General features: G+C 40.9%; 1 protein-coding gene across 1 annotated transcript; it reads right to left on the reverse strand.

The window, feature by feature from the left end:
* Positions 1-2,365: 2,365 nt before the first annotated feature.
* On the reverse strand, positions 2,366-5,820 carry noc (zinc finger protein no ocelli). The gene is made up of 2 exons (XM_031985738.2): positions 5,157-5,820; positions 2,366-4,822 (listed from the first exon to the last, which is right to left on the reverse strand). Exons 1-2 carry the CDS (start codon positions 5,241-5,243, stop codon positions 3,461-3,463), a joined length of 1,449 nt encoding a protein of 482 aa, XP_031841598.1. The 5' UTR covers positions 5,244-5,820; the 3' UTR covers positions 2,366-3,460.
* Between the last annotated feature and the right edge of the window lie 14,226 nt (positions 5,821-20,046).

Here is a 20,046-nt window from a genome sequence, read left to right on the forward strand (position 1 = left end):
AGGAGTCTGAACGAAGGGGAAAAAATCGACAACGAGAAGGGAATAAATAGACTTCGATAAAAATAGACGAATATAGAAAGTCCGATAAGAGTCTCCCTGTGTCAACGAACGCGGAGTCCACCTCGTAACTTTTAGTTTCCAACTTTTATGAAGATTTTCGCTGATGACTGGCGGAATCGCGAAGCTTTGACCAACAACCGCCGCTCTTGGAAATGTCTTGTTTCGATTAACTGTGGTTCACCGTAACGCTCTTCGTTTTTGAAGCATTAATATTTAACATTTTCTCGCATAAATTATGACTTTACAATGTATATGTAAACAATAAACAAATGTAGCAATAACTTCATGAGAGTACAAAAAGTTGTTAATGAAAACATAAATTAATTAGTATGACTCTCAATCACATATGTCAATCACAATTCTGTACTATATCACTAAAATAGTACTCCCAGTCATTACGTTCCGTATTGTTATTTCCCTAATTACCGAATTAATTAGCGAAACGATTAACGAAATCTTGTTGATCAATCCTCCCGTGTTGCTCGCCCCGCTAACATCAAACCACGTCAAAATCGCATCAAACCCCTACGCCGTGAAGAAAGAAAAAAAAACCTTATCCAACCCCGTTAAATCATCCCTCCTTTCGTCCGTTAATCCGTGCTGGAGTAACACGACCGCGTCGCTGACAATCATCTAGGAAACCGTCGGCGTCAGGCGCGTGTATTTCCCCGCAGATCCAATCACGGGTTATAACTCACGCGGTTAGATGTATCTACACGTAAATACTCTAGTTAAAGCGGACGAGTCACTAATTGAGATTCAGCGATGCGCATAATGGTACCGAAATAACATGAATTCCAATCCGTGGAACGAGCCGAGAAGGCGAAATACGAGGAGACTATTCATCCCGACGGTTAAAATCACCGAATATTTCACTTTGCTGAGCCAGCTGAGCCTGCCACCGCCTGTCGCGGCACCCTGGCAATGGAAACGACGTACGCGGAGGGTAAAGCGAGTCTTCCCCGCTCTGCATGGGTCTAAAAACCTTCAACCACCCACTCCGTTTCTAGCCCCTCTCTGCCCCTCCGCCCTCTTTCACCCTGTGTGTCCCTTCCCCGTTGGCTCCTCCGCGTTTTTCTCTCACCCTCTTCCGCCGCCCTGTCTCTCACTCCCTCACCACCTCTCCCTTCCCCGCGTCCCGCTGTTCGCCAACCGCCGCCTTTTCCTCCTTCCGACACTAGGCTGCAGATTTATGCGCCCCGCCTTGCAGCGTTGATATCCGAGAACTCGCGACCTGCTCCGTCCGTAATGAAAGAAATAAATTTACTCTCCTGGGTGCCCCGGGGATTGAGACTACGCCGCGTTCGCGCGTGTGTGCGCGCGCGAACACCCGAGCACCCCTAGTGGCGCGAGTCAAAACTATACGCGCGACTCCCGGCACCACTTCCGACTCGTCCGACGGAACCATCCCGGCTCTCCTGCGTCCCCGTCGTCTAATGCTGTTGCAAGGGGTTTACGAGGCAACGAGTGATCGATTCGATCGCGACAGCCGGATGTTGATGCTCAATGGGATTCGATGTTGACGTTGGATAGCGCGTGTTGGGAATAATTGGTTGGGGTTGACGCGGTTCGAGGGAAATGGGGTTCGATGTTGGGAAGGTGTAGGATTTGTAAGTTGCGCAGTTGTAGGTGAGGGATGAACGTTAGGGGTTACTTAAGATTTTAAGTGTAAGATCACTTTGTTCGAAGATAGTTCTCTACTCCAAAAATATTAAGGTCTCGGGTATTCTTGGCTTTGCTTTTGTAAGTTATTGATTGCTTTTTTAAATTGTTATTCGGTCAGTTAGTATCATTTGATTCTGGAAATGAGTCGATTTTACTTGAGAATTGTTATCTACTCCAAAAATGTTCCTAAGATTCCATGTATCTTTTTTTACACCTATTCTTACGAAAAAATGTGTTTTCATTTGGCAGATAGTGGTAAGTTTGTAATTACTATGTTGTTTCAATAAATAGACATCCGTAGACACTGTAGAGTCGAAATGAAAAAAAATCAGTGTTTCGAATCAATTCAATTTCAGTCGAAATGACCAAAATAATATCTTTTTTATAGTTAGTTTAAAATCTGATTCGATGTTATAAGGATTCGAACGAGTTATTATTTGGCCTGTTAAAAATGTCGAATAGTAAAAAATTCAGTCCAATTTTTAGAAAATCAACCAAGCGAACTAATTGAAAACACTCTGTTACCAAATAATAGCGAAGACGCTAAATTTTATTGTAGAATAAAACCAGGAAAAACCAATTCGGAAGACGAGTTTCACGTCATTTAAGATAAACAGGAGAATATTAGTAAAGACACCAATTTAATGATTCCACAAACATTGTTTTTATTAAAGCGGTATGGAAACTCAACGATATTTACAAGAGATATTTACAGTGCAAATAATATGTATCATACATTACGGTGCCTTCCAACGGAATACTTTACACGGTAGACAATTATAATCTGACGCGTACCTGGATGAAATTTTGAAGTCGTCGGATAAGTTTTCGTTTTCTTTACAATAATAGTGATCCGGAAAATCCGTGAAATGATCAGCACACTTTTTGTTTCCGTTCGAACAGCTTTCATATATATATATTTATATAATATATTTCTCTTCTCATATACAAATAATGCAAATAAGTTAGATGTTATATTTTGCGGTAGAGACAGTTTAGATACCATTGTTAATATTATCTCTTATCGATCCTTCGAAAAAATATCGTAATATCACAGTTATATCATGGACATAGAACATGCACGACCGTCGGGCCCGCGCGACCGAACGCGTCGGCATAGGCGTAGAGATGTCACACACGCGCCTACGCGAACGTACCGTTATCGAGAGAGCGAGCGCGTCACTTTCAAACACAAATCGGTAAAATATACAGTGCGCGTAAACCGAGGAGCACAGGCGAATTTTCCAATTACGGATCGTCTATTCGCTCTCCCGTCTCATCAATGATCCACAAAACGATTCGATTTCGTCACGTGAAAAACATTTCGCACCAATAATAGTGAAAGTATCCCGAAACTATCAAAAAAGTTTCTTCATCCCGGTTACTCGTTGGCGTACATGTTCTTCCCTAGAGCAATAATCAAATTGTTGTGAGATACGTTCGATAATAGGATTTCTGCAAAGAATGAGTCTCGCGATGAAACAAACTGTCGATATATCTTTAGAAACTTTAATCGTAATTCTGAATTTATACACACATATGTATATATATATATATTTATATATATTTATATATATATAGACTTCTTTAAATAAATTTATATTATACACGTTTCTCATTATTTACACAACAGTCTGTCAAAAGTTCTCGGGCGACGAGTAAAAGGGGATCTTCTATTTTACACTATTCATGGACTGTACACTGTTCGTATCAAACACTGATTCGTTCACCCTCTTCACGGGTGTACAGCGGCTCCAATTCGCTGACCGTAGATCGCGTACGGCGAGTAGTACGGTCCCAACGCGTTGAAAGCGCTGTAAGGCGACGCGGCCAGCGACGCTGGCAAAGGTCCCGTCGGCGGCTTCCCGTACGGGTGGTATCTGGCGCTGAGAGGACTCAGGGATGGCGTCGGGTACGACCCGCCGCTGGCACGATGGAGCGCTGCCGACGGCGATAGCAACGGGTGCGGGTGCGGGTTGCTGAGGAGCGCTGCCGACGATGCGTGGTCGCCGCCGGTCAAGCTGGTGTGACTGCGAAGATGTTGTAAGAGCTCTTCGGAGGTGGTGAATCTCTTTCCGCAGTAGGAATCCCCGGCGATCCAGTTACAAACGTACGGCCTGCCACCCGTCAACGTCGACGGATACGAGAGGGAGGGTGGCGCCATTGGTCCCAATGACGATAACGCCATTGCCAGTCCGTATTTTTGATGATCGCACTGTGTGCATCCACTAGGGCAAGTGCCGGTACCCATCATCAACTGTGCGCTGTGCATACTATATTGGCAACCGGTGCAGTAAGGGTCTTTGCAAACTGGTACTAATGCCTCTCCGCCGGCGGGTGTCTTCACGCGAGCATAGCTCAAGTATGGGTTTCCACCCGTCGGCGTGGTGGACGGGTAGCCCAAGAGTGCCGCCGCGGCTGCATGATGATGCGAGAAAGGCGATGCGCCGGCGAACGGCGGTCTGAACGCTGGGTTCTCAGCTAAACCGGGTGGGCAACATAGGGGGTTTCCGGAGAATCCTGGAAGACCCGGCTTGTAAGCGCCCAAATTGGAATCCTTCGCATGTGCACCGGATAAGATTTCCATTCCAGATCTGATGATCGGACTGGTCCCGCTGTTGCTGTTGCGCGGTGATCCGTCGGTCTTCTCACGTTCTGCAGGCGTCTTTCTATCCGCCGACGGTGTGCTGGTGCTGGTAGCTGTCGCTTGGCTAGCGGGCGACGCGGACTTCCGTCCGACGGGCGTACGGTTGCCGGACGATTTCTTTTCGGAGTGGCCGTTATCACTTGCACTCGCACTGTCTTGACCACTGACACTGTGCACACTGGCCTTCGATGTTGGCCTACCCTCGTCGCTAGACTTTTTCGACACGACGTTCGTCTCATACGGCTTGAATGCCAACGACTTCCCGTCCGACGGGCTGCTGCGAGTGTTCCGTTCCAATTTCGCAGCCGGCGGCGATTTCGCGTTCGTTCCGGCGCTCATCCCTTTCGGAGTTTTGTCCAGCGGGGAAATCAACGGCTTCGTCGGAGAATCCGCGCCGATTTGGCTGCATGTTTGGGCCAGTAAAGCTAGGGGACTTTTCTTCGCATCCAACTGTAAAATGAAATTGAGAAACTTGTTACGAAGGAAGAAACTGAGGATCGATCATTCGAAATATTTGAAACGACCGCGTTCGGTCACTTTTACGAAAACGCGTGCGAGCGTACAGCAACCCGTCGGAGAGCGCGCGCCGTTCGAGGGCGGCAAAGAATTCGATTTAAACGTCGCGGCTCGAGTTTTCAGTTGCATTCGAGTTTCTTAACGAATTCATATTGTCTAATCGAATGAACTTATTCGAACTGTGGAACTTTCATAGGAATTGCGGTGGTGGGTTTCCACAACAAAGTTAATCCGATTGAAATAAAAATCTCTCGCAACGTATACTAACCGTGGTTGGAAGCGGAGAAAGGTAATCCGGTTGTAGATACTGATTATGTCCAGTAGTCAGCATACCGCCTTCCTCGAGGACAACCATTTGGTTACGCACTTATTGAGCCAATCACTGCACGAAACCACAGATGTATATCCTCACAGATCACAAACGAAACAAAAAAAAATAAGGCGGTGGTGGAATGGTTGCGAACCGTTTTCGTGTTGAGTGCTTGTAACGTTTACGGGGTGCGCGCGGTCTCGATATGTGTTTGCGAATACTAGCCGATCGATCCTTCCGTGTCGCGGGCCGATTAAACGCAAACGACGTACACCGAGCGAAATCCAGGAAAATAGTGGTAGCTCTCGGTGGAGCTGTTCGGTGCACGGAGTGGAATGCGACCGCAACGCCGCCTGGCGACACAGCGTACACACTCGCTCCTTCTTTCTTGCTCCATCCTGTACTCTATCCTCCTCTCTCTTTATCTTTCTTCGCTCCCCTCCCTGCCCGATGTGCTGGGGTGTATAACCTGTCCTCTCCTGTCATCCCCACCATTTCTGGTCCGGAGGATTATGGTGGGAGAATTGCGGTGGGGTTTGGCCCTGTGTGTGGGGTGTGGGAAGGCATTCTAATTCAACACGCCACCCATGATGTTGGCCCGACGATGACAGCTCCCATCCCGGCTTTGATATTTCACCGCTTTTACAGCCGTCCATCCCCTCCCCGCCCCCCTCGTCCCGTCACGACCATACCATCCCTTCGCCCCTCTCTTTACCCGTCAGCCCCCTCACGCTCCCCTCTTCCCATGTTCCTCCCGCCGCCGTGGCTCTCCGCGCGCTCCTCTCCACCCCGCCACGCTCGCCTACCCATAGCTACCTCGACATGGAACCGTCCCTGCCACCACAGCAACCCGATATTTTATACCGTGAAACCTGTCTGTCTCTCCGGCCGGCCTCGCTTAATAAGCAGCTTTCAAAATAGAAATGTAATGGGCCGGTGGGGAAGGGAATGTCGGGTGATTGATTGCTCGCTCAGCGACTTACCGACTTGCCACAGCCCACGGGATAACGAATGACAGCCACTTAAGCGCTGTTTGCCTACAATTTTGTAAAAGCGTTTTAATTATCGCCTCGACCGCACCTCGACTTTGTCGCGCATTAAGTCACCGGATACTAAACGTTCCGAGCGGCTGATCTCCTCCGACTTCCTTGTTATTTTAACCCGTTAACCGGGGAGGACTTGTTAGTTAACTTCGAATGTTCCGCGCTTACGCGCGCACCCCGTTCGGCCATTTTTTGAACGTCTGCTAGCTGTATGGACACTTCCATTTGATTGCAGCGCGATATCTGTCGTTTCGTTGGTTGGATCGTGTTTATATATGTTGTAAAGTAAATATATTGTTCCCAGTTGTATTCGTTCAACTTTGACCATGTTAATGTCGGGTGTTCATGATGAAAAAGTCGAATGGTTTAGGGGTTAAGATACCAGTTTGTTTCCGGATCTATTTTACGCGAGTATTTGGATTCGTAATATTATTTTTAATTAGGATGTGCATTTATTTATATTTTGAAAAATTTTGTTGTGGATGAAACTGTTTAATGTAATTTAATTTTATTTAATTATTCATTTGTTTCACATTATTTTATTATCTTATGTATTACAACCATTTATTCCAAAAGGAAGAAATTAATTCTGCAAGTACAAGGTGTTCGTAACGAAATGATCGGTTGCCAGTTGAATAGAGCGTTTTGTTTCCTAACATCGCCAAAAAATCCTCGCAAAGTATTTTTATCGATCGCGGGATCCTCGAGACGATCCGCATTACGATCTTTTGGAAACGGCTTGTATCATAAATAACGTTTCAAAAGTGACTTCGTCGGAATTCGGTTTTTATCGCAATCGGGCCGCGCGTTATGTACGAGAAAAATATCCCCGGCGTGACTATTACAAATTACTTTCACAATAATCATTGCGAGAAGGACAAAAAAACCGGAGAACAAAAAAGGAAAAAGGAGAAGCAGTATTTATATAAAATCCCGGAAATAATTATGCATTCACCGCGTACGTCTGCACGGTTTAAAAGTTACGCATCGTGGCTGTTGCACTCGCCTGGCATGGTCATTAAAAAACTTGAATATCAGCCGCGTTGAAATTCAAACGTTCCGCGCGGTTAGAAAATTACGGCTGTTTCGCTTGATAGCGCGACTTCTGCGCGATAAAGCGATCGATGAAGTAGCTATGTTACTAGGTAATTACAACGAATTATGACAATATCCACGCGGCGGAGTACATAGACCACATACCTGCGTGAAGCGATAATTAGATTGGGAAATACATCGCGCCGGAATGTAACTTGAACACCATCCAAGACGCGTACGCTGGCATGTCAATTGTCGTTTAAATTTGAATTTATAATACTTTTCTGGCTCCCCGGATGTCAACGATAGAGCGGCGCAATTGGAACACTTCGATTATTAGAATGTTGTTACGTCTTGTTGTTCTTATAACGGTTAAACGTCAATTTTATCGCATCGCGGATGAAACCAGTCGAAGCTCCTCTTTTATTATTGGCTTTATTATACAAATATCATCGATGAATTTTTTTCAACAACCACGCTACTGCCGTCACGTATTTGCGACCGCGATATCGTATTTCGCGTCAAAAAAAGGCGAATCGACCTTATGCGCGATGATATTTAAAGTCATAATGCGTGACGTAACGTTCGGAAAATCAACGAACTTCATTTGTAGCGTTCGCTTTTTTTAATATATCGAACAGAGGACGCATTGAAATTTACGAAATATTGTAGTCGTAAATATGTTAAATAATATTATTTCCATTGAAGATTAAAAATGCATATACCTATAGATCCGTGTTATATTTTACTGGTCTTTATGTGTGCAATATACCTTGAAAATAGACGTGAACTAATTGCCAGTATGTAAATTTGAATTTTCTTGTCAAAAGACCAAACTTAAATTGCAAAAATTATTTAAGATCCGTTGTGAATAACAAATTAGTCGTTCGGTGAATGATGTGACAACCGGATGTGCATTAAAAAGACGTATTGTAGTTTATGTTTATATTTTTAATTTGTCCATGAGCATTACTTGTAACAGAAAAAAAAGCACAAGATCAATGATGCTGTCCTCATTGAATTTCCGTTTTCAACTAGACAGTCGGAAACAGGGCAATATTAAATCTCTCGATCCCGTAATATTTCCCAGAAGAAATAATGTTCTCTCGCGTCTCAACTTCCATAGAACGTTTGACTTCGTCTTTTTTCGTGTCTCGATCTCCTCCTCCGCCCCCTCACTCCTTTCTTCAGCATCTCCACCGCTTCTGTTTCTGTGAAGTTATGGCGCCGTTAATACCCCAATGGCAAGTCTTTGACGTTTTGACGCTGACGGATGAGTTTACGGCTAATATAGTTCTCTTTCATCTCCGCCGCTGGGGCTCCTTCAGCCCCGTGTTTCGGAAATTTCAAGACGACAGCTACCAGCCGGGTAACGATTCAGCTTTGATGTGTTATTGACGGCTGTACTAGTATAAACAACATTCACTGCTGAACGACACCGTTATGTGTAATGTTGGGGAAAGGAAAGAAAGCCATTTTGCATAGATTATCTTGTCTGAACATTCGTATTTTTCTTCTTTTTTTTTATAAGAGAAGACCACACGTTTGTTTTACTCGTTGTGAATAGGTGGAACAAAAATAATTAACGTTAATTGTGAATCAAGGATATTCGCATCGATACCTATAATATGAGTATACATATTTATTTTTATAAATCATGAACTGATAATATTATATTGATGGTAAAAAATTACGAATATTTGGGGTTGGTAATAAAATTTATTTAAAGTACAAGCTTATATCTGACACTTTTATTATTCACAGATATTATATGGCATAGTAAAATGATTTCTTTTTATTGCGGCCTTTACCACTTTTGAACAACATTTTCAACCCAACAGTAACGTTGGTTCGTTCAAGCGGGATCCAAAAGGATCTTCGCAAGGATCTTCCTAGTCAACGCGTCATCCGTAAAATCTGCCAGCCAGAGGTAATACAATAAATAAGGTAGTAGGGGCTCCCCCTTGCAAACATAGAGCAGCACATCGTATTCTACACAATTTGTTGTGACAGGGTAATAATGTTTTGGGCCATTGTCAATCTGGATTAGGACATTGGTTACATACCCCAGCCCGGAACAAGAAATAGAATACAACAGGACGTGCCAAAACTTTCTCAGGTATAAAATTTATGTATCGTAAAAATTTTAAATTACGCTACTGTTCCTTAAACAATTATCTGGTTGTAATTTTGCAGCCATAAAACATTACAAGACAATAAATTCACGCTAAGGTGTTCAATAATTTTTTATAAAGGCTTACGGTTCATGAATATATAGGACTAAATCAGCTTCAATAAAAGATACAATAAATCTAACAAAAAACAAAAACATACATGTCTTGTTTATTCACTTCTTATTGAAAAATTTCGCTGCAGGATTAATGTTATCGTAAAATAAATCTATAGCAGAATCGATCTATAGAAGAATTGAAATTTTCACACGGCACGTTTAATCATTGATTCGATATTGAAATATATTAGGTTAGGAATGGCAGCTGCCTCGTATTTTTCATCTCCGTATCTCAAAGGAAGATCACACGGCGTGGTAATTTATAACCCGTGTACCAATTCGAATCGACCATTAAACCGCAATAGCTTTTCAAACATCACCGCCGTTTTCGCCGGGACTTAACAATACCACGGGCAATACTTCAGGATAGTCCTCCTTCGTGACGTATTGTGACCATACGAATTCGTTTCGGGGACAATAGATACTAGAACGCTCGGATAAAACTGTAAAAATGCTGACAAGCGGATAATAAAGGAGGCAGTCAGTCACTTTGAGAGATGACGCGGAACAAAGGGGGTGAATGAAGGAGGGCAGGGGGAGGGGAGGAGACTGGGGGAAAAGTTGCCCGGCGAGCCGTGAAAGGGAAAAAGATAGATGAACACAAACGCAGTTGGCGTGCACGGAGGAGAAACAGAATTTGCGGCCAGTAATAAATCATAGCGGTCTTCCTCTCCCTTCCCTGCGTTTCACCCCTTATTTCTTATATACCGAACTTGAAACACAGAGTGACAAGGGGCGATACGTGATTCGTGCGTGTCGTTGCTTTTCGCGCAAGACATTTTTTCGACAAAAAATTGATCTTATTTTTCTATTCAAAATTACAATATCTCACTTAGAATTTGATTTACATCGTAAACGTTGATTGCAAAAGCGTTTCTATTTTTTCTATAACACGATACTCTTACTTGTATTTCATTAGAGTAATAAGAACCTTTATCATATTATTACATTCTAAGTCTAAAGGATTTTATAATATTATTTCAAACTTGACACTACTTTGCACCAAGAAAGTTCGAAAAAGGAGTCTATCTATACAAATTTATGTACATTCTTTTCACGTGCCTAACCGACGCACAAATTCAAACGCAATTAATATCGCCAAAGACACAGCATCATCAGACATTCCTTCATTGCCCTTCCCCTCTAAAAAATATTAAATACACCCACCGCATACTTGCTCATCGCGCCAAAGACAATAATAGAAACAACCGTTCGAAGGGTTCAACAATGCCGTCTCCGGCGCGCGATCCATAATTATATCTGGTATCGCGTTCCGCCGTCCACCGCCGATCAAAAAGGTCGTATCGTCGGACTTTCGTCAACGTGACAGTCAATGGTACATCGATCGGTTATAGTGGTATTAAAAGAAAGAAAAAAAGAAGGGGAAGAAATATATGTATGTGTGGCAATAATAATAACAGAGGGGAGCGGAGAGAAGGAAAGGATGGAGACGTAGACAGAAATACGAAGCTGGTGCAGCGCAGACAACTCGGCAAGGGCCTCGTTGCCTCATGTTTAAATCAGCGATAACGAGAAGCCTCGGTGACATATGTCACTGTCGCTGTCAGCCGGCTACACAATCAATATAGTCACCCACCCGTCCGTTCGTTCGTCCGTTTGTCCGTCTGTCCGCCTGCCTGCTTGCTTGCCTGCCTGCCTGCCTGCCTGCCTGCCTGCCTGACTGCCTGCCCGACTGCCTGCCTGCCTGCCTGCCTGCTTGCCTGCTTTTCAACCTTCACATGCATAGACCGTATTCCTACCGATAATGTATTCTGTACGTGACTTCGTATTCGACAAATACAAGAGCGCGTCCTCGGGTCCGGCGCGACACGGCGCAACGCGGCGACGCGACGCGACACGACGCGGCCGCGACCCGGACCCGACCGCCATTGCCAACTATCTTCGGCCGCTCTGGCCAAAAGACATTCGCTTTTATGGAAAAACGAATCCGCGTAATAGGATGCTTTCCTACCCCTTGAACGACCACTTTTGGTTGTTTCGATATTCTCGCTGCCGACACTGCACCTATCCCGCGATTCCTCACGTTCTCCACTTTCCCCTGTTTTCGCGGCTCCTCGATTCACCAGCGACTCGCGTCGTTATTTTTTGGATTAAATTTTGCTGACGGGTCGGTGTGTTCGAATTTTCCTGTTTCATGTTTAATGGTTTTGTTGGTGGATGCTGCGTGGAGTTTGCGAGTTTCGGTGAAGAATTTTCATTTTTGCGGATACCGAATAATTGTTAAATTATTTAAATCAAAAGACGCGTGTTGTTTAGAGCTTGAATGTAGAATCATTTTTATGTGAACATTGGCTGTATCCGTGGGAAGTGTGTAATAGTTAAAGGCAAACGACGAAATAAAAAAGAAACTGGGAGATATTAAAATCGCGTAATTGATCGTGTCTTATATAAAAAGATTTAAAAAATGGCCAATTTAGATTTGTACTTTCACATCCGAACGTTGACAGTTTTAACATTCTTTTACCGTTACCCAACAGTCATTTAGTAAAGATTCATAATGAGGCGTGATTTAGGCACGGATTTAATGATTATTCCATGTATAAATCGTTCCTCCGATATCACGACGGATATAGAATAAATTAATTATGTTAGTTCGAGTTGTTGTGACATTTAAATTTTGAAACCTATTGTATCGTGTTTAAGTGTCCATTAAATGACTAGGTTTTGGGAATCACTTAAGATTTACAGATTTCAGATGTGTTATAAAAGCTTTTTTTTAATAATAGTGAGATGAAAGTTTATCAGCATGCAGCATTATCCTCCAAGATATCTTTGAAATAATGTCCTCACAAGATTTTACTTGACTCCTCGTTGATTTTTTGCAACCATATCCATGACGAACTCCAGTTTCTTGGGCTAATTTAACATCAATATTAATTACGAAGTTGAAGAGCATAAACAGCTCATTTTTTTCCCGAGAACACAGAAACGAGAATCGAATATACAAATTTATCATGAACATTTCTGCTTCGTTTGCATACGTCAATTTAAAACACACGATAACATAAAAGTAGGTATCGTAATGTTTAATGCATACTTTACATTACCTCCAATGTAATAAAATGCTCAATAGGGTAATTAAAACTTACATTTGATTTCCGGTTTTGTGAATTGACCAATAAAAACGTGAATTTGCATTGACCCTCGCATTAAAGTTTCACTTTTATTCGTTAATCAACTATTCCTGTTCCTACTAATTACGATTCGCGCGAACAATTCGCGTTTCATTGCCTACCTGTGTCCCGTTTTTTCCCAGAGCCAGATGGTAAACATAAGGATCAATGCAATTAAAATTAATCAACACGAATCAGATCGATTAAATACGTGCTACCACCACGACGTTCACGGTTCTCGGGCAAAAAATTGATACGATTTGAATCGAGTATTCCGAAATTTCAAAATGCGATTACGGCAGTGTTTGTATAAATAGCTACAGATAATGACTGCGCCGCTTGATTGACTCGAATAACAACTTAATTGAGACAACCGGCGAGGTGACAGTATGTCAATCGACCCCATGTGCACGGTCTAGTTTGTACATATGCGTGATCAAATGGCTTTATCAGTGTCAATCAATAATGGCGGCTTATCGATTGAACGAGTCGTTGAAAAAAGTTACTTAATATTGTCGTTGACGGATTAAAAAAAATCGCTCATGAAGATCAATCGCAAATACGAGTCATTAATAAATGATTTTTCTGGTGTTTTAATACGAAAGGGAAAAAAGGGAAAGATGAATAGTTCAATTAGGAAAGTAGTATCGCTGTTACACGTGATATGCAAGAACGTTCGATCCGGGACAAAGAAAACTATAATCATTTTGTTTTCGTCAAGTAATTAACATAATAACTGTATTCGCCGGATAAATCATTATGTTGATCATCAAGGTTTACTAGGACATTTAATATCAATTTTACTATTTAAAAATCTTCATAATTGCTAATTATTCAAAACTGGAATGCTTTATTTATGCGCTTATAAATATGAATGAGAAGTTGTGCAGCATGAAAAGTAGAATTATAAATCATATTTAGAACATCCGTCGGCTACTCGTTTCTACAAATCATGCCATTTTTTATTATTCGAATCGGAATAACATAATAATATCCGTAGATTTATCTGCACAATGTTTGTTACTTTTTGCATAATTCGCATATTTGTTGCTTTACACCTCTTTTTGTGAAAACTGTCATTGTCAAGGCGTAGATGTCCGTGAAAGGTTACAGTTTTATAGATCCACTTGATAGGGAAATTAATTCTAATCGACGAGCCTTGCACTGTCAGAAATATACTATTGCAAGTATATTATGCCAATAAAAAATTCATACAAAATTAATATTACCATTTTTATGAGAGAAAAATATTTTTAGCCTGCCATTTATTGTTTTTCTACATACTTCTTATTCTTAATGTAATTTTGTAGTTTTTACTACTTTAACACGATCCTCATATTAGTTATTCATATTACAAGTTATTAATATTACAGAACGTTTAAATGCGATTGAAGAACATGATTCATTAAGGAAAAATGTATCATTATACTTCTTGATTCTTGAAATATTTTAATAAGCTGAATAAAATTAATCTTACGCAGTTTGATATTGAAATGTACGTACTTTAATACGCAACGTTATTTCTACAGTTTCCGTTCGTTTAAACTTTGTTAAACTCTATGCTCTTGCATAATTCTTGTTGTTCCATTACATATTGAATTTCAACCTTATATTACGAGTTGTGTTATTGGCAGGTAGGTTAAAAGATTTTTCAATGTGGGTTTGTACTTTCCTGGGAAATGTTTTACTTCTAGCAATGTTGTAGTAACATCTTTTACAATTTCTCTTTAATATCTCTGTTCAACAGTAGTATAGATACAAAGAACTATGTATAAAATTGTCAAATTCAATAAAAAGACTCAATTATTAAATTACAAAGAAACGTCGAAAGTATAGTGTCATCAAACAATAATAAGATCGTGATTTTTTATTTGAAGAATTTTTTGCAAACTTTTCTCACCCCTGTGATCACAGTTTTACAAGTTGTCTTGCAGATTCTTCCATCTCTTAATTGCTTAAAAACTTTCCAATTTGTATATGTTATTCCTTTTCAACGATATATTATCTTTAAATACATATTCGAAATAAGTCTTTCCAAAATCTTTATTACGTTATTCGATTCGGATCCACTCTAATTATGACCGTATCATTATTTGAATATATATCTTTGTATCACTTGGCACATAAAAACTTGCATGAAGATTGATATTTGACGAAATCACAATGAGATATACATGATAAATAGAAAATTAAAATATCCCGAACAGTTTAGCCAATGAATTAACCTCGGGTATCACTATGTCGCACCTGTCGAAAAAGAGGGTCATTCGAAAGGGAGAGCCTCAGGTATACCAAATTTATTATAGGCAGTGCACACCGCCATCCTCCGATTCCCACTCCAAACTATACCCCGGGGATCATATTTTATGTTTTAATCTCTCCATTGTTCCAGGTATAACGGAGTTTAGAAGGAAAAATAATGCCTACTCGGAACACACAAAGCTGTCGGCCATAAAACACCCATGTCGGGTCACCCAGCCAACGCGCAGGCGTGCACGACCTGCATTTTTATGCTCGCAGCCAGATCTGCGTACAGATTTTCTCGAAAACGTCGGATAAAAACCTGGATGGAGGAGAAAAAAAAATACGGAGACATAACATTACAATGGCACTCAACGGCGGCATGCAAATTTCCTGTGGCGCGTCGACATCTTCAGCTTCCTTGCGCAATTCTCTTTATGCTGCCATGATTATTTCATCTTTTATTGTATTATTTCGGCTATTCTTCGAGTTTATGTGCGTTGAAACGTGCAGTTGACTAATCGTAATGAGATCAAGATGGAAGCTGCTGCATACCGTAAGTAGAATATGTCATAATATTATTAACAATTTTACAAGAATTGACAAATTTTCTTATTGTTTGAAATAATTGATGCATGTATTGCAAGTTTTATTTGGAACAGTTCCTTTATTGTATTCAGGAGTATTCGAAATCTAACGAAGAAAAATAATGCATTTATAAAAAGAATTCATGGTTTTAAAGATACAACAGTATAGTTATTCAATTACACTTACAGTTTTGCAACTGTGAAATACGGAAATTTCGCTTCATTCCAGAATAATAAAACTGTAATAAGTGCATTATGACGAATGTGCAATTTTTTGTTGTTCAATGTGGTGGACAATAAGCATCGATTCTTTCAGTGTTATTTGTCTTCCTCAAATGTCGAACGACGGCTCTGACAGCCCTAAATTTAATACGTTTATAAAAACGTCAACGCAATCTGGAGCCACGTATTCAATGGAACCTATATACAGGGTGTAACTGAAATAAGCGTCTACTAGTCGTAAATGAATCATAAAACAAAAATCATAAATTGCCATAAACTATTGTAAACACTTATGTTTCTAAATTCAAATTTGCTCCAAAACTGTTTCAGTGAAATTTTCCAGAAACATGTTTAGTTACAGAATATAACCCTTAATGGTCGAAAGACACCAATACGGGGCCATGTAAAGAATTTAATCAACTTAATATCTTGAATTTATATTTAAATAAACTATTTTAAATGTGTTATTTAAGTTTTCTTTCTTATAAATGTTTCATAAGCTTTCACCAAATTTTCTATTGTCTTATAAGCGAGTATTAAAAAAAAAGCTCTCGACCGTTAAGGGTTAAATAAAACACCTAAAATAATTGATGCCCTTACGACAACCTCGAACATAATTTACCTTTTTCCCATCATAAAATAAAATACACATGGTGATTTATAGACAATAATGAACCTATCAATCCAATATGGGTGATAAGTAAGGGTAATCCGGTGATTTATAAACAATAATGAACCTATCTATCCAGTATTTTTATTAAAGGGTTACAAACCATTTACCTACAGGTCTAACCGCACAATAAAAACATCTTTACGAACCCTCATGGATTAAGTTCATAAAAGTTGGTTCGTAATCCGATTTACCTTCGAACCGTCTCGTTGTTAACCATTTTGAATACGATAAGGACAATACTTACAATAAGTTAATCCACGCTAGTCCGCATTAGGGACCTTAGATGCAAAATGGGGGCGAATGGGATACCGGGCACCCCCAATTTGGTAATTTTATTTCCGAAAAGTCGGCCTCTTGTACCCTCTATTTATCTGGCGCCGTGGATCGTCGCGGTGGTTAGCATGTCGATGCCTTTAGGGGTCTCACGGAGGACGTTGCGTCGTTCGTCTATGACTAATTCCCTCATTTCCTGGTCGGGCTCGTTCGAACTGGCGCGTCCTTGCTGGAATTATCAGGGTAGACACCCTGCCATTACCGTTACGTCCCAATCCGCTCTTCTGGGACAAGTCTTGGGACCGCTAATTATTTCGGGCGAAAGGCCACCGCGTAATGACAACGCTGGGGGAAAAGACGCCCTACTGAAATCGTGTTATTAAAATAGGAGGCCTGATGATACGTTTCTGATCACAGGTTCTGGTATAACTCGACTATCAACCTCCAGAAGAACAGCGAGCCGTTAAATTGCTTCGCGCATCAATGATGAATTAGCCATGGGAACAACGTGTCATAACTATTAGCGGGTGGGTCGTAGAATTAACGATATAATTCTTTAGCTTCACAATTTCCATTAGATTTGTAACCATGCAATGATTTGCTGTTGATAAACGCATTGCAAGCTTATTCGTGCGTAACATGTGATATATAATATACGTAAGGAAAAGGTGCTGTATTGTTTTAATGTGTATATCAAAACAAGTTACTTGTAAAAGAATTATGGCTTGGTTTTGAGTGGAGCTTTTTTTTATACGATATGTATTAATACGATTTATTAAAATATGCTTGATCATGTTTATCTGTGGAGCAGTTCTTGTCGGGAAAACCTGTTCCAGTTGTTGATAAAAGTTCGGTGAAAACACAACGAGGAATAAATCGACTTTCTTGTTTATTGTAGGATTAGTAGACGACAAATTGTCAGGGAGTATATGACACTTTTAACTACCAGAAATCACTTGACGATTTAGTACAGCGCTATTTTCCGCTCGTTGTCTTCTTTTACGTCCACGCTTGGCTAGATCCAATCTGATAATTATGAAATATCTATCAGATCAAAATGTGCTTCTGTGGAACAAATAAATATTGGAAGCAAATTATACAGTCATGTTCAAACCTTTAAATTTCCTATCTTTTATTTGTAATTGAACATTCTAACCTGTTTCAAGATCATTGTAATATTATAACGCGTATGAACACGACTGCGTACTTTTAAATGAAGTTTAATTATTTCAGAAATTATAACACTAGACGCGTTTGTGTCACTGTTTTATAAATTTACTGCTCGCGGGGACCATAATTTTCATTTATTTTTAATATAATTAAAATAAACCAAAATATGTTATTTTGCTTTTTAATACATGCGCGAACGCTGTAACGTTGCATATTAGACGAAAAATATGATTATTTTTCATAGTGAGATAAATGAATTCTGCCATCACATTAATCTAAAACAAAATATTACTTTATTATTATAATACTATTATTATTAAAGAAATATAATAAATCAACAGTTTGAGAAAATTAATTGAATCTAAATTTCCTTTAGATACGGAACATATCTCAATATATCAATTAGAAACGATCACTTTCCTGAAAAGTTCGTAGGATATGGTAAAATTTGAAAAATTATTCCCGCTGATTAACAATGCATTAATGCCGCGACAGCACGGAATTAACGCGAGGGTAATATGTCACTCCCGACTTCGCTCAGAATTTCGGAAGAGCCGTGTGTAATCGGAGACGACATCCCGTCTCTGACGGTACAAGTCCTGGCGTCTCGTCACTCGGCCGTCTGCTTTCAACACGATGCCCGTCTCTCATTCGACGCTAGACATCGCCTCCCGCGCTCTCGACCAATACGTCGACTCTCTGCGCCCGAGAAACCATTGGAACATGAAAACCTATCATGACAGCCGATCCTAACTGTTTCACGCTACTTGCGGACAGGAAACACGACGCGCTTATTATGCGAATTAATTGACCAGAGCGTAATCTTGCTCCTCCGGTACGTTCATAGGTGGCGTTCGATGAAATTTTTGTTCGAGTGTCAGATGAAAGATAAAAATCGACGAAGCAATTTCGTTTGAATAAAATTACAGTTATCGCTAGTGAGCAAATGAGAACCTATTCGAATTATTTATTTCCTCATTATCCGAAGCAGTCAGCTGGTACGCGTGAAATGTCCGTTTTACGAACGCTTGACTAAATGAAATCGATATAGACTATCTTGTTCAACGAATTATACAAAATTTAAACTTTTTTTATATCATACTATTAAGATATTTACTTTATATTACTTCCTCTTAGTTTTAAACACACCAATCATTCGCATCTCGCACAAACGATATTTCCATACCTTATCTACAAATTCGAAAATCAGGAAATCTTTGTATTCATTTTTATGTTTCTCAACGCGTGACGTTACAAATAAAAAGATATCAAAATTTTCCTCTCGAACGTAACTTATGCTTCGCAAAGACGATTAGTTGCTTTCAGTAAAACATTACAACTGCTATTAATTCGAAAGATCAACGCCAGAGAGAGAGGTAGGGGTAGCCAGGAAATTTTCGTCTGAAAAATTCGAAGCCTCGTGACACCACGCTAATGAAATACGCATACCAGCGAGGCGACCGAAACACAACGTACAAGCATTAACAGTTTTTTACGCGCATTTTTACACCACCCGCCTTCAAAGTCGGCGGCGGCGCTGCGCTGAAATTACTGGCGACTCGAGCCGCGCGCCCCGGGGGTAGGGGGAAACGTCGGGTTTTGAAATACGACAAACGCACGTGTGTTGTCCATGGGTAAATGTTGTTTATACACCGGGTTGTACGGGTGTTGCCGGGCCGCGCGTCGGCACAACGTGGTTCTTTGATGAGGAGAGACGAGCCGTACAAGAGTCGTAAGCTTCACACGACCGCACAGGCCATGGCCAGACCGAGGGTAACGGGGCGAGAGATTGGCGTATAAACCGTGGTGGCAGCATAGTCAAGAACACGCCGGTCCTGATACGGTGCAACCGGGCGCATACGTTGTACCGCGCATACGCGCACTGTCCGGAGGCACGAATGTATTCGCGTTAAAAAATACGCGTGTTCAGGATGACACATTGACACACGAACAGCCGTTTCGGTGAATGACACTATCCTCTGAATTTTGATTCGCTCGTACATGACTTTTGCGCGGCTTCTTGCACTGAATTCGAATGCAATTGGGATTGATGCATCTTCGAACGTTTTTGGAAAATTCAGTTATGAATAGAAATGACAAAGTAGGTTTGCGTACTTCTTGGTTCCTTGCTGTGCTTGCTGTGATAATTAATATTGAAATAGTAATGGTTTACAAACGAT

The sequence above is a fragment of the Nomia melanderi genome, chromosome 5, assembly GCF_051020985.1.
Source record: "Nomia melanderi isolate GNS246 chromosome 5, iyNomMela1, whole genome shotgun sequence".
Classification (NCBI taxonomy): Eukaryota; Metazoa; Arthropoda; class Insecta; order Hymenoptera; family Halictidae; genus Nomia; species Nomia melanderi.

What these genes read in the sequence shown, in the direction of transcription:
- noc (XM_031985738.2), bottom strand. Translation starts at nt 5,243, where the DNA reads ATGGTTGTCCTCGAGGAAGGCGGTATGCTGACTACTGGACATAATCAG. An exon ending in TTTCTCCGCTTCCAACCACG is followed by an intron (nt 4,823 to 5,156) that starts GTTAGTATACGT and finishes TTCATTTTACAG; the next exon opens with TTGGATGCGAAGAAAAGTCC.